General features: G+C 41.7%; 2 protein-coding genes across 6 annotated transcripts in view; one reads left to right on the top strand and one right to left on the bottom strand.

The window, feature by feature from the left end:
* Nucleotides 1–22,325, bottom strand: part of TTC7A (tetratricopeptide repeat domain 7A) — a 183,307-nt gene that overhangs the window by 119,380 nt on the left and 41,602 nt on the right. For all 5 annotated transcript variants that reach the window (XM_069800322.1, XM_069800326.1, XM_069800323.1 and 2 more), the window contains exons 9-11: nt 17,276–17,413; nt 16,762–16,845; nt 4,991–5,095 (exon numbers count right to left, since the gene is read on the bottom strand). In XM_069800322.1, coding sequence (XP_069656423.1) covers nt 4,991–5,095; nt 16,762–16,845; nt 17,276–17,413 — 327 coding nt within the window. The remainder of the gene's footprint in view (nt 1–4,990; nt 5,096–16,761; nt 16,846–17,275; nt 17,414–22,325) is intronic.
* Nucleotides 12,640–22,325, top strand: part of MCFD2 (multiple coagulation factor deficiency 2, ER cargo receptor complex subunit) — a 56,933-nt gene continuing 47,247 nt past the window's right edge. The window contains exon 1 of the mRNA XM_069800330.1: nt 12,640–12,644. The gene's annotated coding sequence lies outside the window, so the exon portion shown is untranslated. The remainder of the gene's footprint in view (nt 12,645–22,325) is intronic.

Genomic DNA, 22,325 nt, shown 5'->3' with positions numbered 1-22,325 from the left:
GAGCACTTCACTGTGCACACTAGGATCGGTGAGTTAAAAGAAATGACGGAAATGTCCAATAGGCATGGCACCATCTTGCACTGCAGCTTTTGCCATGGGGTGAAGTCCCTCCAAAAGCTCACACGAGCTGATAATACTGGCATCACTTGGTGCTACACAAGATTAGCATAACACTATTTCTGTTGTATCAACTGCGGGGCAATGAAAATAGTAAGAACATGCCTCATGTCTTCCTACTCTCTGTCAGACCAGAGTCCTAGAAGACGCAAGCCTATCCTAGGATTATAGTCCATTTGTCTCCATGTGTATTTACAAAGTTTTCAACATGCCTTCATTGAAATTAATGGTGTAGAAGGCATGAGAAAGCATCATAGCAAGCCTAAATGCCTTTAAATAAGGCTCCTAAAATGGAGAAATTCAGTATTTAACACTTGCCTGTAGGCAGAAGTTCTGGTTTTAGTCTTTTCACACCTGCCATAACAGGGTCCTGGAGAACCCAGATCAGTAGTGAAATTAACAGTACTGTACTATTAAAATACTAAAAAGAACAACTCATGCTGCAACTCAAAGTCACTGCCAAAATAGGCAAGTGAGCATTCAGCTGAGGCTGTGCCAGAGAAGGCTGAGTGAAAGAGGAAATTGCAGCAGGCCTCTTTAAGTAAGTAGAACTCCGAATTTATAGTGGACCAAGGCACGACAACCTCACTATGGACATATTTCACTGCAAGCTACATCAACTTTCCTATGAAAATTTAAAACAATACTCTGAACTTCAATAGTCAAAAACTTTATAGTGCATTCTGGAAAGCTAAAAGACAGCTGGCTAAACACAAATGGGCTTTGTGTTCACTTGCTAGAATCATTCATATGCGGGTTCAGCAAACTGTTGTGCTGAAACCCCAGCAAACTGGAAGACTAGGCAGCATGATGCCTCAAAAGTAATTCTGAGCCCACTACAAAGACATTTAAAACACCTGTGTAATGGGTTAGATACAGTATAAAAGTTCCAACTTTGCTGAAAACTTTTGTATCTCCTGAGGTTTATTAAGTACAGGTTGAGCTGCACCCTGACCAGACAAGTGTGGTCTATATAGGTGTACTACTTTTGGAGGTTTTCTGGTCCTCCAAGACAACAGGCATAAGCTTTGGAATTAATGAAGTATTGATTTACTGTCCACCCTGCATTTTATTTTTTTTTTTAATTTGTGAAAACCTGTAATTCTGAAAATGGTAACCAAAATATTGCTTGTATCACTCAGTTGTTTACTGCAGGCCCAATCCCAAAAGCTAGTGGTTGATGGGGCACATCACCTGCTGATGTAAGCCAGCATGGTGCCAATAATATGCCAGTGGAGTAGTGCCAATTTACATCAGCTAATAATCTGGTCATACTGTCACAAAAGAAGCTGGGGGCATTTAGTTCTTTTCCACATCAGGCTCTGTTATATATTGATTTGCATGGCACAGTATGAATGTATGCATGTTTTTACTTTGATTTGTTCTGCATTGAGAGATTATTTCATAGATGCGATCCGAGCATCCTCAATGTTGTAAATCACTATGGTACTCTTCAATTAATTTTTTGTTTCCCCTAGTTCTTGAAGTGTGCTGAGACACCACATACAAAGCCAGCAAAATAAGTTAAGTGACCACTAGATTAATCAGGAAAGAAACTGTTCTGTGCTCCTCATGACATTCTGTAATTATCCAGCTGCATAAATGTTTTGGGGTTTTTTTTATTGCTAGTAACTGAAATAAGACTAAAGTAGTCCTTGTCCATGGACCATAAACAGAGTACAATAGTGCACCAAAAGCACATAGTACACAGATGCAGGACATATAAATTAGCTGTTTCATTTGGATAAATGGTGATCTGATTTCACCCTTTTCCTGCCTAGCCAGCAATCAAGTATATAGATATATTTCCTAACTGAGAAATTAATCATGTTTTATATGTTCTGAAAAGCAAGATATATTTGAGTATTTGTAACTGTTAATATCTGTCCATTAGACTGTTCTATGCCATGTCTATTCTCCTTTCTATTTATACTGGCATTGATCAGCTTGTTCACTTCCAGTTTAAATGATTCAATTCTGATTTGATTGCCATGTAATTTAAATGCAAATAATTACTGTAAGGATAACATTTAGAAAAACAGCTCTGCTAAGCAGGAAGGTCTTTATTAGGCACAGGAGTTTGACAGCAATATCAGAAGCACCCCTTTGACTGTAAGATATGGGAACCTATCATTTCAGTTCTTTCAGAAGATGCTCTGATTTCCCTCTGACTCCCCTTAATTAAAACTCTTCTATACCATCATCATGTTTGCTATCAGGGTAGAGCATAGACCACTGAGTGAAAGGAAGAGGGGAGAGGAATATTTTTAATTTGGTTTTAGTTCATAAGGTTGTGCTCTAGATAACTGAAGTAAAATTACCCTCTTGTGAAACCAAGTTTATATTTCATACTGCACCCCAGTTCTGAGCCAGGGTCTCAATGAATTAACACTGAAAAGTGTTTCACACAATGAAAAAACAGTAGATAGAGGGAAAAACCCTCTTACTTTGTAATAATCAAAAGCAGCTCATTTTTCCCTTCTTTCTCCTATTTTTTAGGGTTAGACTGTTGCTTTATCAGCTCTGCCATGTATGAGAAGTCTGGAGATACTGGACTGCCTGAGGACAGAGTTCGGACTGAATTACAGTCTCACTGTCTTTTTTAAGTGTCTCTACAACAAGGTATTTTTTACATGCTGGCTGTCCTAGCAAATCCAAAGAGATTTTGGTGAGAAGCACCAATGAGGAGGACAAATCCTGACTCCGCCCATTTCCTGGCATAGCAGCATCTTCAGTTTGGGCTCATCATCTCACATTCAACTCCTCATCCATCACAGTCAGCAGACTTCAATGAGACCATTTGAAATTTAGGCCTCAGTAGTGAGAGCTGCATAAACACCAGGGTAAGACATGAAAGAAAAGGGATTCCATGCTATTTCTTTTCTTGCAGCACAGAAACCATGTCCTTTCACCTCAACACACATCAATGACCCAGTGTTTGGTAAAGTGTCTCCATTAAAACTTCATTGCTCCTGTTAAACGTAAGAACACCCCAGGGATCTTGATTTTAGCATGGCGTCTCACAAGATGCATTCACAGTATTTCAATTTTGTCCAAAGGCTAGTTATGGCAGAGGTTGCATGTTTGGCAAGTATCAAGAGACCACTGCCTTCCTGAAGTCACTATTTGTGTCTAGAAGTGGTCAAAGTCAGACAAAGCAGGTCTGAATGGACCACTCTGCTATTTGCCTTGTTGCCTTCTCTCAGGATACTGAACTTCACTTCACAGTCAGTGCGGTCAAGTCGGCCCCCAAACTTCATTCCCAAACAGTTCTTCCTTGTTTGTAAGTATCAGGTCCAATAGAGCATCTTCCCTCATTGGCTTCATGGCTACAGTGCCTTCCCCTTGTTGGATTTGTGTTCACAGAGCAGGAAGGCAGAAGAGTAAGGGATTTATTTGCAATATGGAGATCCCAAGTTTGTCTCCTATACTAAAATTCAGGCTCATAGGCAAAAACTAGCCTGATCTCAGAGAAAGATTTTCCTCACATTTAACGTGACACTTCTGCTTTTTTTTTTTTTTTCCTCTCCTGGTAATCATTGAGACAGCAGAATTGCCAGGGTCTTGCAGTCCCCCACTATGGCTCCAAGTGAATGCAGAAATTTAGCCCATGAAGTTTCTCTAGCTTCAAAGTCTACAGAGTAAAAATTATCAATATACTTGCTGATGTTTTAGACTAATGACAAGTTCATCTTGCTTTGAAAACTTCATCAGAGATACTAGTAAGAGTGTTCAACACAGTTGTAATGCCTGACTTTCATATTGTTTTAATGTCTTTAAGAATCAGAAAAAAACCTTATTTGCTTTATTAAAAAGGAAACATTCACTGTGAATGTTATTTTATATCACTGAATGACTTTGAGCCCTCAAAATTTGGATACTGAGCTAAGAGCACAAGAGAGTTAAATTGCTCTATATAGAGAACAGAGGTAGGTTGGGTGGTTCAGCAAGGATTCCCTCAAGCCCTCAGACCTGAAAGATTTTTCCTAGAACAAGATAATTCCCAGTTTTTGCTGACTCACATAGTAGTTTAATCATTATAGTTTGAACAGTATAGTTCATTCAAAAACATACATAACCAGATCCCCTTGCTGATGGTGGTATAAACTGATACAACTCAATTAAGTTTAGCTGAATACCAACGTTCACCAGATAGGGATGTAGAAGATGGGGACGCAGGGGGTAGGGAGCACAACAGCAGCAAATCTAGCCCCTACAGCTTTTCACCAAAATCTGGGCAGATTCTTCTGGTATTTTCTTTCATGCTTTCTTGCATCTTTGTTTTACTTACATTAGCAATTATAAGCCTTCACTGACTGCAGGGACACCTCGTGGTGAGGACAGGTGAAAACAGCAGGCTGACATTCAATTAATTAAACCAAGCAGCAAAAGACAGAGAGATGTTTCTGTTCCTTGGGATAATCAGAATTTCACAGGCACAGACTTCCACTCCCACTCTGCTTCTGGGGCATACATTAACACACCCAGAACAGAAAACACTGACACAGCAACTTCAAGAACAAAGGACTGAGTCGTCCAGCAGACCTGAACTGTCCAACAGTCAACTTATAATTATTAACTATTTTGTGTTCCAGTGGCTACAAAAGTGGCCAATTCAACTTGACACTCAGTTGAAGCAGCAGTCCCCAGAATGGCTGTTACAGCTTTCCCCCATCCTCCTTTGTTTAATGTGCCAGCAAAATGCATTTCAGTGACTCACTGCAAAATTTCTTCCTGGGATTTTCATTTTTTATAAGGCATGCATATGTGTACGATTTTTAACAGGATTCCCTTTCTCCCTATTGCATCTACACTATGGCACTATCTCTGCAGCACCTGATCCATTACATAAGAATTATATCAGCTTGCTTACCCAGTGCAGTGACCCAATGCAGACCTTGGCAGCCAGAAGAGGAACGGTGGGATCTGTAGGTCGCAGTTTAGCACACTCTTTGAGCACTGACACAGCATATGCTGACTGGAGGAGGAGGAGGAGGGGGAGAGAGGAGGAGGAAATAAAAAAGGCTGATTAGACAATGCTGTTACAGAGTACAAGCAAGATGTTTCAGTGAAATGTACAAAGAAGTGTCCTGAAGTAAAGAATCATGTCAGCAACAAGTTAGCAACTGTATTCCCACCTCCACACACAGACACATGTGTGTGCACATGTGCAAGCAAACACATACTCTTCCCACGCTCAAAAGGACCATGCCAAAGAACCAGCCCTGGCTGTGCACTTTAAACAGTTTTCCTCGGCTGTTAATGCACTGGTTATTTTAACTCTGCCCTCTCAATTCACAAGAATTCTGCTATAGCTTTCCTTGCACACAACCATCTTCCAGTAAGCCAGAAAAGATCATAAAGAGCTTATCCTCCAGCACGTTAACATTTTAGGCCAACTCTACTCAGAGAGAGGTTTGGGCTGCTAAAGTAATCTGCTCTGTAGGTTGTTTTGTGTCTTCTCCAGTTTCAGAGTATACAAGAATACAACTGGGATCCCACCATACAGAGGGTGGAGCAAGCAACTGCAGAGCAATACACTTGTTCAGTGGGTGGTCCGAGTAGCATGTGTTAGAAAGAAAGCCCATGAAACCCTTGCTGTCTTTCTGGTGTTAGGTTACCATTAACGAATGATGTTTATTAAGATTAGCAGTTACATAGCCCCTTTGATTCAATATGCTCTACATACATTGCTTTTTACAGAACATATTCATGGCTGCCACATTTCAGAAGGTTTAAAAAAGGAGATGAGGAAAGCTCTGGTCTGAGATGCTGGTGAGAAGGTCTGGTCAGCCAATGAGGAGGTGACAGAAGATGCCCTGCCACTCTCTCCCAGACCACCCCACCTGGACCACAGTTTCTTTCACATTTCCAACCCTCCTCACTACTGATCCCTGATCCCCCCAAATTCTCTCATCCTTGAGCTCAAGGGGAAGTTTTCTTCTTTCAGAATTTCTCCTTACATGCCCCATTCCTCCCAAACTCTTCCACACACAGGCCTCTCTCACTCAGCATTCCCTCTCAGAAGCACATTAAAAAGTCATGGCCTTTCCATATTACAGGAGTGCAGCAACAGAAGCTTGCAGAGTCAAACTAACTGCTATTCCTATCAAGTCCTGGGCATCTCCTCCTGACCCTGACCCCCAGGGGCTCTCCCCACCAGACCTCTGACCAGCACAGGCAGCTGGGTCTGGTGTCTGCTCTAATCCCCCACAGCCTCGCACTGCAGCTTCATGCTCCCACCGGCCATCAGCACTTCCCCTCCCTCACACCACACCAAAACATGCTGCGCCTGCCACCTCCTTTCTCCACAGAACTGAAGGTCCACTTCTTATGGGATTCAAAAGCCTGGATGGGAATTTGCTTGGAAGGGAGCCTGGCAAAAGGTAAAACCAGATGTACAGCAGCCCTGCCTGTGCTAAGGCAAAGACGGGTTTCATAACCAAAGATGCAAGGTCTGCAGCAGCAGAGAGCAAACCCTCCTGCTTGAAAAGCTTGGTTACCTGCTGTGTAGTCTGAAGAGCAACAGTGTGCCCTACATTCTCCAGGCTGCTCCCACCTACCTAGATCATCAGGTATCATCAATAAAAGTAAGGAAATATTTGCTATTTTACAATTCCAAATGCGCAATTTGCCTAAAGCCAGAAGGAAGCTTGTCTCAGAGCATGATGTGATGTGATTCACAAAGATGTGAATCAATAAACTTTGTGCTAGAGCTTAAACCATTACCTCACCCCTCTCAGAAATGAAGACTTGGGTAATTCAACCCTGAGGTACAGGAAGAAACACATCGCTGCGCTCTGCTGTCATGAGGTGACTAGCATCCCTCAGAATGAGCCTCCCTGACTCCTATTTGTTCAGAACAAGTAGTGTCTTAGGTTTTAATGGCATCTTATTCCTCTCTCTCACAGAACACTACCTGCACTGCAGGCAGCTAGTATTCCCAGTAGCACTGCTGGATGTGTTGGAAATGTAAGCATAACCCCATAAGGGTCCTAGCCTGGCACATCATCTTCCTGCCCTCCTGCCTATATTCCAGCCCCACAGCTGTTTCCAGACAAGAGAAATCTAAAGAGTAGAGCAGGACAACATGCACCTTGCTGGTCAGTGTATCTGCAGCCAAACCCCCCCAACCCTTGTCATCTCACCATGCAAAAGTGAACTGAAAAGGTCAGGCATGTAAAAGACCATACACGGTCCAGTGCCAACACTTTCAGAAACAGATACAAATTGAGCCCGGTGGTGGTTTCTCAGCTCCCCATCAGCAGCACGACTGCAGGGAAAGCAGGAGGCACCTGGGAGCTGGTGACAGCTGCCTGACAGGCCAGCACAGCCAGCACTAACACAAACCAGAGCAGTGAGAGGCCTGTCCTAATTTGGGCTACGGCTGTAGGACCTTCCAGGGTCTACACCAAAAGAGAAGCGATACAACACTCTTCCTTGCCAATTCCTCTTGAACTCCGCTCCCTCCCTGTCTGCAGCCTGTCCATTGAGTAAGGCTGGTCCTCGGGACAAGCCAACCCTGCAGACTCCAATAGCCTCAAACTGCAGAGCACTTCTCATATCTGTCCTGGGGCAACTGCAAAACAGTGAAAACTGAATGCTGCAAAGCAGAAAGTCCCACCCTGTGCCTACACCCAAACACCTCATGCATGGAGTCACTTTATCACTTGCACTCAGGAGCTTCATGGATTTACAGAGCGAGAGCCACAGTTTCCACACTGCTGCTAAAACATTTACAAAGTTATGTCATTTTAAAGAAGTTTATAAAATTTGCAATTAAACATATGGAGCAGAAGTGGTTTTAGAAACAGGGTGACATAAAGCCTTTCTCCCCAGCCGTGTTCTAAAAAATTCAAGACATCTATATAATTTCACCTTGAAAACTTTACTCAGCGGAAATCATATACAGATGATGAAAACATTAGCCAATATCCCACTCCCATAGTGACCTTACTTAGGGGAGACTGGTGTGACATATAATATCAAGGTGTTTTAAAGATATTAATTACAGACATTAATAGGCAGGGAACAAGTATCATCCACTCAGTATTGAATACAGATGCCATTGGTTTGTAAAAATATTTAATATGAAACAGTGTTTGTGTAACATTGAAATAATCTGATAATTAAAATATACGTATTCTTTCACTTAGCGTGGGTGGACCAGGCAGCCAGGCATATTGTTTGTGAGATTCACTGCAAGGCAATAATAATTAGATTTATTGGTGAGGCATGTTTTGAGAAGAGCAGAGCTTGAACTCCAAGTGAGTGCATGCTTCCTACTCATAATTCCGAACTTCAGAGCCAGGCTTTAAGTTCTTTCTGTTAGCTTGCTAATTGCTGGATTGTAACAACTGCACTGGAACCAGTTCCCAAAGACTTCAGAAAGCTAGGGATTTGCCTCTGGGTCTCATTTGGCCTCTTTCTGGGAAAAAGGCTTTTAAGTCCCCCCAAACACACACAAACCCGTTAAACAGGTATGGTTTAAAGAAACAGCAAGCTTGCCAACAGCTGCTCCATGGGGGTTTCAACTTTGTTTATGGGAGGTCTAATGTAGGAGTTCTCAGCCTTGGGATCCTCATCAGGTTTAAGCAGATTCATGACCATTCTCCCTTTGTTACAACCAACAAAGCACAGAGCTCAAATCAGGTTATAGAGTGAAAACACTGCTTTAATGGGAATGTTCAGCCATCAAAAAAAAAAAAAAAAAGAAAAAAAAAAAAAGGTGAACTGTGTAAGGGGCTTAAGAACTTCCATTACCTGCGTTGGGCATCTCCATCCTCCACATACCAACAACTCTGTGTTTTTTGCAATGGAGACAAGGAACAACACAGCACTACTGTTCCATATTTAAATCCAGTATCTACAGGAAGCTGGTTTTCTCCGTCTTCATCCCCTAATCTACTTGCATACAGTATTTTTCTTCTGCAGAGATCACAAACATACTCCACAATAATTTATGAAAAGAAAATTAGGAAAGGCAGTTTCTGGGAAGTAGCAAGCAATACTGACAAATGGCTGCTTTCAATACAGACTTCCAAGAAAGCTCTATGTACCACATCCAACACGGGGGTGGCACTTCTCGATCTGCAGCAAGAAATCACAAGGAAGCTACGGGGAAGGATGGAGAGGACACCTCCCTGTAAGTAATTAAAGCAGCCATGGTTTTGAATCCTATAAGGCAGTAAAATGTAAAGAAAAACTTCTATCCAAATATAAAACATAACTCCCATTCCTCATTTACTAATTATATAATGAAGCATGCAAGCATACTCCTCAAAGATGCTTGCATGAGCTACACAGAATGAAGAATAGTCTAGTTAATTCTCTTCCTTACTTTTCCAAAAGGCTCAAGAGATCTTGCCATCAATTACAGTAAACACATAGATGCTGCCCAAATGCTGGTTTCCCTAGCTCACTCCAACACAATTTTCATTCTTTCCCCTCTTCTCTCCCACCATACCAAAGCAACAAAAGAACGATGTCAGAGATTTGATTCATATTTAGAAGATAAAAAAACCACAAATGTAAGTAAAAGGAAGAAGAACTTCCAGTCAGTAGATCATGCCAGGCAGACTTGACACACCACAAACAGTTGCTCTTCTCTTGTAAAGGTTCCAAAAACCTTTCTACTTTTTTGCTTCTTTGCTAATACTTTTCAGCCAGAGGGAAAAATGTTCCTCAAGGTTGTGGTTTTGGTAGACAGCCTCATTCCCAATTCACTGGCCAGTTTAGTACACAGATAAATCTCCACAACTACTACTGCTTTATTTCTAGCATCATTCTGTCTGATTTTAAAAACTGCACTATTTCAAAGGGATTGTGGGGAAGCGGGGGGGGAATCCTTCACCATTATGCAAAAGTCAGTATTCCCTGTACCCTGGGATTCACAGCCATCTAGCTATAAATGACCTTGAGCCAACACAGGAAGATAACAGAGTGAGCCAGCAATTGAGAACTCTAGAATTAGTTGTTTTGGTGTTAGCTTTCCACTGAATTTCTAGGTTTCTGTGAATCCCTCAGCATGAACATTATTCCCCTAAGACATTTACTTCTCTCAACACAGGGACCAATTCTCCCCCTTTTCTTTTACCTTATGTTTAGCAAATTAGAGCATTGAGGTTGAGCAGCTTCAAATATTCACTTCTAAAAGCACCTCTTAAATTCTAAGATCTGTAAGCATAACTTTGTCCTTGCTAATGTGACAGACACCCCACTTCACACATCCTGTCAAGAAAAGAGAGTTAAGCCTGAAGGCAATTATATAGCCCACCTAGGTATTCTGCTCAACAGTCAGGCATCTTTGGAAATTTCCATTTTTTGTACTATCTACAGCACATAGGCACACCCCCTTCTAATCTTTCTTTTGCACCAAAGGAAACCAAACTATTGAATATCCCCTAGGTAGCTGACCTTTGTAACAGCATCTTTAACCAATGAATGTTCAATATTTTAACTTTCATTCCCCAGCAATGCTATTTAAGGAGCCATCCGAGGTCTCTGTTGTTCCCAAGGTTCCTGCCTGCAATGCAAAAAGAAATGTACTCTTTTTTTCATGCCAGTTGCCTAGCAACCAGCCTAAGCTTTTGCAAGGAAACCAACAGAAGGAACAGCCTAAATCATAAAATTTGTCTGCTGTTGCTGCAGAATTATGTATTAAATATATTTAGAACTTTCCTTCTAACCTTCTGGAAAGCTGTATGTTGGCAGTACAGGCATGGCTGAGTCAAACTTGAAGCTCCTCAAAGCTGTTAGAGACATCTCCTTTCGCTGCACTGTTTAAATAAGGGGAACTATTCCTTTTCTTGGGTGCAACACAGATATAATCAGCTCAGACATTAGCTTGTCATTATTTGGCTATGACCAGTATGTATCAGCAACTTGCACAGGGCTCCAAAATCAGACTTCGTGTGTGCATAAGACTGGTTTCAAAACCCTAAAAATGCTGCCAGCACAAGCCCTGGGCAGGGCTGCAGTATCTCCAACTGCTGAGCAGCCAAGGGGAGCACAGTGACACTGCAAGATTAGCTCTGAGAAAAGCTGGAGCCTACTCCCCCAGAAAAACAGCTGAATGACAGATGCCAAGAAGGATGTGATTATTTCCCTTTGTATAACACCAGATACATCCTGAAGTGGTATGTTATTATGAAAACCATACAGGTAGACAAGCATGACTTTCTTCCTCTTTGCCTTAAAGATGAACAAACACAAAGTATAAGAGCAGAGAGGAGCATTTTGTGTAGTTGAAAGCAGCTTTATCTGCCTAGTTTTGCAAGGTACCATGCTTGGAGCTTAAATCCCCCTACTGCTAGCCTATTTTATCTATATGGCAATGTTGACCATTGTTCCTAGGCTAGTAGGGGCTGGGGGAGGATCAGCACCAATGCAGTTGTTTCTAAGGTCATGCAATTGCCGTCCTAAAGGCAAGCACTGGGCTGAAGATGTTCTGTCAACACTGGACAAGAGGGGCTGGACAGCTGTGTGCCAGGCACCCCCAGGAACACATAACCACCATTAGCAATCCCAGCACAAGGCCTGCTGAACATAGCCCTTGCCTCCAAGTAACTGCTTCCAGCTCCACTGGGCTCTCACAGAGGCTCTTCCCCACAGCCCCTTTAATTGATCCTGAGCTCTTCCTTTACACACTTTTTGCTGCACTTCATCCCCTAAATGAGTGTACAGGGTGAGGGCTAAGAGCAGATTATCCTCTCCTAGCAGATGCTTCACACTTCCCTCAGCTGGCCTGAGACTGTAACACTCCTCCTCTCAAGGAACACACATCCTAAAGCTTTTAATTCACTAACCAAGTTGTGTTGTGTTTTTTGGGAGCAGAAACATTAAATATGAGCATGAAAATGGTTTTATACACTGCGTATGCTAATAATAATAATAAACATCCACTGGACATGAGAGATCAGTGTAAGACTGCTGCTAGTTGAATGGCTCAATTAGGGTACCCAGCACTTTTAGACTAAGTAGACTCAGTGTTCACAGAATAATTTCACAGCTATCCTTGAAAAATCCCTCCCTCACTACCCTTAGGAAAATGGCACATCGTTGTCACTAAATAGAAATCTTATCTCCTTGGTTGGTAGGTAGAAGAGAGGCATCAATGTTGCTTCACATTGTTCAAGGCAAATCAGTTTATCATTCCCTTAAGCAGTATGACAGGTAAAAAAAGACACACATGATCCAGATCTAGAAGACTTTCTGAAGTACTGTCAATTTAAGCTAGAGCCCAATCCCATGATGCACGTGAGTCTCTACTCCCAGATAGCTCCAGTGACACTTTGGGACACCCAGGCTGGGTCCTGTGTGAGGCTGTTAGGTGTGGAAGGGGACAGAAATCTGAATGAGGGAACATGTAACTGATCCAACTGGTCCAAGGCCAGGGAAATGCTTGCAAGTGCACAGGGGCCCTATTTCACATCCCTTGTGCTTGCAACATATCACCTAGACACTATGACAATTTTGCCTCCAACTTCAGATACGTTGGTAGAGCTACCCTAGTCTGCCGGAGGGCTGTGTGCAGGTAATCTCCACGACCTCCAGTGGAAACGGTTTAGCTGAAAAGCAGCAGCAGAGAAGTCTGCCCCAAACAGCTGTCTCTCTCTTCTGTACTGTGAAGACTACAGAGTCTTCTCTACTCTGTAAATAAGAGTTCGGTCCTTCCTTTTCCCCATTCTACTGAATATAGGTCACTTTTTCAAAATCTTGAGACAAGCAGATGCAACCTACTGCACTCATTTTACTCCGGCAGCAGGACTCATCTCATTGCCTGAGGACTCTGCCAGATGGCATCCAGCTATCATACCATTTGCCACTCAGACTCCAGCTTGTTGATGCATGGCAGAGCCAGGGAGCTGCTGTGCCCACTCAGTCTCTGGCTGTCATATTATCACATCACAAAGGTTATTATCAGTAGAAGCAACTTAAAGCAGCTGTGAAGAGTTCAGCATTCAGTTTTCCAGCACCAGTTCAGAAGAACAGGGGTGCTGCATTAGACCGGTTTAAACCTTTCTCTTGCATATCCAGAACTGCACTTGGTGACAAAGGACATCTCTCACTATGTCTTTGCCATTGTCTAGGCTTTCCCAGCATTTCGTCTAAAATTGCCTACAAAAGTCTTTCGAATTTCATGGTGGATTTTAATCATTTAAATAAACATGCTCCTTTTGTTCAGAAAATGTACAGCTCGGTATACATGCATTCCTGAGAATGGGTTAAAAAACAACCAGACCACACCATCTTTCTCATTATGCAAGTTGTTGAGAAGCACAGGAAAGTGAAATTGCTGTCACTGCATTGTTTCCAGCTTAAGTGGATAGAAGACAGACAGGAAGCTGTCTCTGAGCTTTTTCATTCACTGTTTTATGAAGCCCTAAGGCCTCACTTGCTCTGTAAGAACTTACTGAAATGATGTGCCTATTTTTGTTAAGACACATGCTTTTTAGAATAATGTGTAAACTCAACCCTACATACAGTAATGAGCCTAGGTGGCTGGCTTGACATTCAGACTGATCACTTGTGAAAAATGACAGTCACCATTTGGCAATTTTTTGGCTGGCAGAGGAAGAAAACAGTTTGAAATTCAACTTGATTGACGTAACCTGAAGATGATGAATATACAAAAAAAAGTAACACCAGTCAAATGCAGTGTAGAATAGAGGGCAAGATAGGATTTTGCAGCACTTTTAAGGTCAGAGTTTGCAAATCCTAAAAAACGTGTTAAAAAGAGAGACCAAAGTTTCCAGCGTTTACAGGTTGATAAAACTGTTCCTGTCGTACCCTGAGCATGATTTGCTGTACTGCAGAACAAGTAACACTGCAGGATGTGAGATTTCATTACCAAGAAATGAGATCAGGAATTGGCTGTGACTGAGACAGGTGAAAATCTTTTACCTATGAAAGCTCAAGTGTACTCTGCATTCTGCAGTCTAGACAGACCGCACTGTTTTCTCATCAGTTCTTTCTGCTAGACTGGAGCACTTACTTTTAAATGACCTCTATCCTGCTATCAAGCTGAGAAGCAATGTAACAATGTAAGCCACATCTTCCATTAGCAAGATGACGCATTGCAGAGTATACGACAGGAATCCTCAGAGAATACTTTGGGATTAGAAGTGAAATACTGCACAGATGGGATTGTTGGGTAAGGGAATTCCCTCTGCCCCATATAGGGCTCAGAACATTTAGAGCTTTTACATCAATAGGCAAGATCAGGCCATTTTACCTTGTAAATATTTAAAGTACAGGCAAAAAGACATAACATACTTGAAAATCTGAAAAGATAGAACAGTTACAGAGATACAGATACTTGTGTTGCTCTTTTTTCTCTAAAGTACCAAATATTCAGTGACTTCTAGGGAAGGTGAGGAGGTATGCAAACATATAATGACAAGGACAGAGTTCTCATGCAAACTGTTAGAAGCTAAAGATCAGGCCACATTTCCCTCCTCCATACTAATCTAAGATTGAACCACAATTATGCTCTGGATACACTCACTCTCTCAGCCATCAGCAGTTAAAATCTAGATTTGCTCTCTGGCAGATTACTAGAGCTACAGTATTATCTGCTGTTGAGAAACAGGTTACATAACCTGTAAAGCCAATAAAGCTCCCAGACAAGTCCTGTGTTCACAGGAAGATGCTACGCCTTTCCATCATAGCCAATCTAGCCATTGTTGTCCTCAGTATCAAGAGATCAGGTATCCAGAGGATTTGCAAAGGCACAGAGGGCAACAATGTGCTAACGCCAGGTGAATGCCAAAGGGAGCCAGACCTGACTTGTAAACCCCCCACCTGACATAGGCCAGTGCAAGGTATTAGCACCATGGCACCAAGCTCACTGTTTAAGTATTCCACCAGTAGCTTCGCGTTTCCCTATACATGATTGAGTCTAGCCATCATTTCCATGCTTGGAATTGGATTTTGAAATGCTTGTACTAAACTCCTACAGGAATCTGTGAGCCTCTTTCTCACTAAACATCTCCATTCAGCTCCCTGCTGATCTAATATGCTTTGTCAAAGTTTCGGTATCTTCTTTGGATTATAACACATCTAGCCGATTTATGAGATAACTGGAGTCCCAGAACAGAGTCAGAGTTTGCAAGGTCCCATGAAGTACACCCCTGGTGCCTCACTCTGGGGTCACTACTGACCGCTATTTGCCTAGGGTGTTCCACAGACCCCCAGTGATGCAGGCTTCACACAGCCTCCACAGGGAATCTTTTTCCAGTGTACCACTATCCCTATTTTTCGGCCTCTTAATAGGAAACACGAACTTGTGTTGCTGCAACTGGAAGCTGTCACATCTTGTCCTACCCACCATAGACAAGATTAACCCCTTCTTTTAAGAGCTTTTGAAGACTTGTTTCTCTTGGACTTCCTTCTCCCTTTTAAGGTTAAAAAAAAAAAAAAAATCCAATTCTTTCAATCTTTCCACAGTCCTGCTTATTATACCCTTAGCTGTCCTTGATGCTCTTTATTAAACTTTCACTGGTTGTTCTGCAATTTTCTTGAAGTATAATGCGTAACAACAGACAGTCTTCCAAGATAAAGCTTTGCCTATGCTCACAGAAGTGACGGAATCCCTTCAGACATCTTTCAAGCTTTGCTGCCACTTATACATCACAAGATGACAACTTCTTTGCAAAAGCATGCCACTGTATATTCATCTGCCATTTCCATGCCAAAGCTACTGTTTCCAACTCAGCTTACAGCCATAAAAGGCCAGTACTTACCATTTGGTAGATGACTGCTAATTGGTGGTGTCTGCCCAGTTCCACATGGATTCCCCTACACTCCATGGGCACGGAACATAGGACCATATTAAGTGGTCTGCTACCACACAGCATTAATTTGCTCACACCTCCTAAAAGCATAGGTGGGGACCCCCAGAATGAACAGGCTAAATTTTGTACCATCCATATTTCCTGCATGAAGCCTACTCTTTTAAGACTAATAAAGAAAAGCTCCTGCTGTCTCTGCCTACCTTTTGCAAGCAGACTTCAGCCATCTCAGTGGTTAACTGGTAACTTTGACAAATACTACACTAATTTAAAAAAAAAAAAACCAACACCAAAACCAAACCCAAACTTATGCTAAAACACATGTCATTCCAAACATTCACACATCGTTTCTTTTTCTACCGTATCTTTTGCACCAAGCACTTAAAAAATATTAATCCTTGCAAGCTCCCTATGAAAAAGCATTAACATTTCCTTGATCAGATGGAGAAACCACAGCTTAAAGAGAGGTTAACTCAACTGCCCAAAGACAGAGTGAGTTGATGACAGTTGTAGACATCAGTATCTTTCTTATACGAAGCACATTTATGTTGAAACCTGCAGAGAATGGACAGCTGTATAATGCTTTTCAATCCACAGCTATGTAAAAAGTCTGTTTTTAACTTGATAGTGAGAAGCAAACACTACATGGAGAGTAATGGTACTTAATACCAAATGCACACCTGATCACAAAGTGCAATCAGAGTCTAAAAGGAGAGCACTGTCCTTCTACGTACCTCTCTGGTGGGACCTACCACCACAAAATACATGACTGTACTCATTCAAACAAGTAAGCTAGATACACTCTGCCAGAGGAAAACATGCCCTTTGAGTCCTTTGGTTTGAACCTTACCTTTCCACAAGCCACCATGGACAGGGCAAGCTGATACCAGAGGTGAAATTCATCAAATGCAAACTTCATGGCTCTCTCCAAGCACTGAGAAATAAATGTTGGGAGAAATATCAGGCTTTTTTTTTTTTTAATATCTTTTGTCAAGACTGCCGCTTGCCTCAGTAGTCAAATCAGAGAAAATAATCTGTTGTGGTCCAGGGCCCAAGTGATTTTTTTTTTTAATGTTTTGGGTTTTTTTTAACGACATCATTTTCCTCTTCTCAGTTAATAGGCCTTGTTAGCATACACCATCACTTCAAATGACAGCCAATTTGTTCAAGTGCCTACACATAAATTATTTTAATGACTCAAACAGTTCTGTGCACATTTCTGGCCTGTGCTGCCATAGGTCTGTAGCTATTTCTACTAACTGCCAACTAGTGTGCTTCATTTTTACCTTCCCCAACAAGTTAATGCAAAGAGGGGCTTTGCTTGCACGTTTCCAGTGGAAGTTTCAGCAGAAGCCAGGAGGTACCTCAGAAAGCATGACATACTGCCCTCTTCTGCCCAGCGTGATACTGAGGAGGTCATAGACTGCAGAAGCATCCCGGAGGCTGATAGCTCGGTCATCCTGCTGGTCTGGGGCTCGGCTGATCACTGCGTCCCGGTTTGCCTGGGCAGACAAAAATGAAGCATCAGACACCAAAGGAGCAAGGGACAACCGACCCCTCCAGAGGGAGTTCCACCCATCATCCGTGACATTTTGTTTAAAATAATCTCGAGATTCATAAGGAAGGTGTTTCCACAGAGATACTTTTTATCTACATGAAGCAAACTCAAGAAGATAGCTGTACATACAGAAAGGAACTGCTAGGAATACCTCATCTGGATTTCTTTCACAGAATTAGAGCATTAGGAAACAGACCTACCAAGTCCCATTTCCTCAATAATTAAAAATTCAAGGCCATCCTTAAACCACATTCCTTACTACTTCAGTTGTCTGCAACTGTGATAACTGCTTCCACAGTTGATACTTTACCTTCTGTGTCTGCACTTGACTTCTTCCCAATAGCATGTGGTTTTGTTCTTTTCTACTACACACTTTTTATTTTTTAATTTGAGCAGGTTGCCTTAGTAATCAGATTTGCCTGTCATCAATTTAATGCCATTAGAGGTCTGGGCAACACAATACCAAATAAATTTTTTTTTAAAATAATTTTATAAGTGTTAATTTTGCATAATCTATCAGTGCATTGCTCAGCCCAGATCAAAAAGAAATATTACTTTTGACAGAAAATGATCAGTCTAGCAATTTGTGAGGATGTCCCAAAATACCATATGCCATAGACTCAGATTTATCTCAAGATCCCAGCCTCTCTGTTTTCTGAGCACAAAGAGGGAGATTTCAATCCAAGGGTAAACAGGAAAGTCCCTCTGATTTCCGAACACAGAGGACTTCACCCAGACTGCCTAACCTCCGAGAGAGGCAGTGCTGGATGCCACTGAGTGCTAGCACTGACTGATAGCACAGATTCAGCTGAGAAGCCCAGGGCAGTTTAAGGGGTGCAACATCAGACATTCAGGTCTAGACATTTTAAAGATCAGAAAAATGAAGAAGATTGCCAGCAGTTTCACCTGGGGCAAAGGCCAACAAGTGTGTTCTCCCTGAAGCAGGAAGGTTATGACATTTATTTTCTAATACTTACTGCTATAATCTTACATCTATTTCCTTCTAATTGTAGGGAGATTTTTTTTTCCTAAAAAGTTTAAACACGGGAATTAAGTGAAATAAAAATTTACAGAATATGCAGCCTGTAAAGCCCACGCATATCTCACTATGATTAAACTGCAGCTGTTTCATCATGATATTACCTGTGTAATGCCCCAGTTCCAAGCACTCTTCATCACAGCCTCCAGCCAAGACAGCAAACACAATTACTGACTACTAACGCAATCACAACCAAGAGCTAAATGGAGACTGCAGTTAAAGGCAAACTGACAGGTCAGACTCGGTCTAGGGTTTGCACAAATAAACCTTCACCAACTCTTGTAGACACAAAAGTATATTTCTTTTTCATGTTATTGCAAAAGATGTAATTTGTGATTTAAAAATAGTTCAGAGCAACAGGTTGCACGAGAGAATGAAACCAACTTCAAAGAGAAAATCCTGCAACCAGAGTACAAATGCATAGCTCATCTACCTTTATTCGCAGAACTAACAAATAAAAATTAAAAAAAAACAAAAAAAAACCCCCAAAAACCCCAAAGCCCCATGTTTAAGGTCTGTTTGGATTTAACCCAAGACTGCTACTTTAGAAGAAAAGAAGGAGTTAAAGGCATGTACAAAACAATTCTGGGATTGCTACTTCAGAGAGTTAAAGACAAAGCATATACAGAATGATCCTTATTGCGGAGTGAATCCTCCTACATATATACAATGGCATTAACAATTTTTTCTGCACCTGTTACATTGTTATGACAATTGTTTGTAGAAAATAGCTACTGAGATAGCACCACCATGCTCTGTAATCCCATCATCAACCTCCAATTAGAGTCAGCTATAGCCTGATGCTTTTTTGGGTATCCATCTAGTACCAAGCTATGATTTTTTATTATTTTTAAGTTGATGCATTAGGAGAGATAGAAAACTAATCAGAACTGGTGAGTATCCATTAACATCTGCTAACAGATATTGGTACTAGAAGGAAGAACATGCCCAAATCCTGCAATAAGTAGGAATGAGAGACATATTACAAGGATGCAACATTCTAAAATTGCAGTCATACTGAACATACCGTACGTATCGTACTTTACCTAAGCAGAGAGCAGTTAAAAAAAAAATATGCATAGGCATGACTAATATTCCTTCCAAGAAGATCATAAACCTGCTTATTTTGTTCAAGCTTTCACATCTCAAAGCCACAGAAGGTCTCTGCAATCTATTGCTCTCTATACTTGCATGCATTAAAGTTGCCACTGAGCAAATTCATCACTTCCATCCCACCATTTTTGTTAATACAGAACCTATTTCCAATTGCTAATTCCAGCTGCTAAAAAAAAACCCAAAAAACCAAACCCAAACAAAAAGTTCCTGCATTATCACAGAGATAAAAAAAAACCCAAACAATATCAAAAGGTGCAAACCTCATACCAAACTGACTGAACAGTAGCAAGAACATGGAGTGTGTCTAACACGGTAATGTAAATCCTCATCCCAAGGCTCAAGGTATCCCTTACTATTGTAGTGTTACATACGGGAGGGTGGAGAAGGGAATGTGAATCACTTCCTAGAAACCCACTCAGGGAAATTGGCAAGTTTCTGTGGCCTGCCTCTCACAGAAGGACAAGTACCATGACCCAGATCATCATTAGCCAATATTTTTTTGTCTTTACCTGTTTGGTTTTGTAAACTTCAGTTTGGCAGTGAGAAAACCTGACAGTTGCTGGTAAGTACAGCTGCAAAGTAGTTGTAGAGTTACTGCAACGCAGCATACACCGATTCTGTTGGATGGGGAATTTTACTTACTGAAATGTATAGAGAGAGAGATACTTCATTTTGTATTTGAGAATGCATAAATACTAAGCCATTTACTCCAACATTTTTTCAATACTTGTGTTTCTCTTGCTTCAGACCACTAATTTTTCTGAATACAAGTGGAAGAAGGGTTATTTGTAGAAGACTGATCTCCAAACAGTATATCAATAACATAAGCAGCAACTCCCAATTTGTCCTACGGCATTACTTCCTCCTCCTCCACTATAAGCAGCAGTAAAACATAGCTACAAATACATTTTCAACACCTCCAGCATGACTCTTCCCTTTAAGCTGTTCCTATTGCCACCCAGACACGCCTCACAGCACACAAGCAGGACGGAGAGAGATGGTGAGTCACACCATTAAAAGAAGAGAACCTCTGTTCAAGGCTGTTGTGTGGGATGGAGAAGGTCACTAATGCAACCAACAGGAGTTTCACCATCAGGAGTTAGCATAACTTGCATTATACAGGGCAAAAATACACAGTCAATGCCCCTTTGAGGTACTCTTAGGTAATGGAACAACCCAGAGACGCATTGCATTTGCACATTAGACACACATTAGATGCATTAGACACCAGTAGCTGTGCATGCAGGTGGCTCAGACATGACACCAATCCTATCTGGGGAGATAAGACACATCCTGTAGTCAGCCCAGACTGAGCAGCACACAGGATAGCAAGCACCTTCAGCCCTCCCCTTCCGCAGCCCAGGGACACAGCCTGTCTGCAGGCCACACGCATCCAAAAGGCTCCAGCACAGGCTAGTACCCCTGAGCTGACCCAGCACTCAGCCATTGTGATGTCTCTGTATCATGCCTGAAGCCCAACTCAGGTGTTCAACCTGACCAGGCACAGAACCACCTGGGGCTCAGCAGGGCTTTTTAGGTGTGTCTTCAGACCCATGCTGGCTCTAACAGCAGGGAAGAGATCTGCCTTTCTGAGGATCTGCAATTTAACTACGGACTCTGCTGAGCTACAGACAGCTTGTACCTTCCTATCCACATAGACAATATACCTACCTGCAAACTAGATAAGCCATCTATCCACAGAGGATTTGCTGTACATCAATGGCCCTGATAATTACAACTTATTTATAGCATGTTTATTACATGTAGAAAGGAAAAGAGCCAAAGCAAATCCAAACTGCCATTACTTCAGCAGTTATTACACACTCAGTTACACTGTAGAAAATAAAATTTTACCACAGTACAAAGATGTGCTTCTTAATAAAATGCCAAGCAATCATATGAATTACAATAGAACATATTCCATGTAGCAGCCCCTTCTCACAGCAATTAGCTATGAAGTATCCTTAAATTGCTCACTTTGAAACATGGCTCCCCCTGGTTTGTTTTTTTTTTTCAAAGAAGAAAAAGAAAGCAATTAAAATCTTTAATGAGTGCCTGCTGCCTGCCCCCTAATTCATGGCCATTCTAATGTTCAACTTGTGTCTTTTCATAACAGACATAATTGCCAGATCCACTGCAACCCATCTATACAGAATGGCAGCATGTTTTACACAGTGTACTGTAATAATGTAATTGGTGTGATTCAATACTAGCATTAAGAGAGAAAAAACAAATGCCACGTGTATAAGATTGACAACAAGCCTTTGAAATCATGCAATTGATGCCTCTACTGCTAAGAGTTGGGAAATATTTAGCCCATATCCTTTGGGTCTCCATGCTGGCTGTTTTGCCAGTACTGCCAACAAAACGAATGAATTCTTCGCAATGGCAAGGACCCATTCACATGGAAGAGGCTATGGACTTTTCACTTAAGTTATTGACAATCTCTACACAGCACTTGAAGTTTCCCCTCATTGACATATACAAAGAAAATATTCAGGGTTGACTGCAAAGCTGCTGTGAAAATGGGGAGCAGGTAGAACAGGGAGGAAATACCATACCCCAGCCGCTCCCAAAACTCCTGTTACAGAGATACCACGACTTGCTCCACTTCAGACCAGAAGCACAGCGAATGAAAACTTACTGCCTTGTGAACCGTGTGGCATCCATCTCATTTCTGGTAAGCAACAGAGCACAAGTC

Source organism: Haliaeetus albicilla, chromosome 13 (genome assembly GCF_947461875.1).
Source record: "Haliaeetus albicilla chromosome 13, bHalAlb1.1, whole genome shotgun sequence".
Lineage (NCBI taxonomy): Eukaryota > Metazoa > Chordata > Aves > Accipitriformes > Accipitridae > Haliaeetus > Haliaeetus albicilla.
This window is presented reverse-complemented; position numbering and strand designations above follow the sequence as displayed.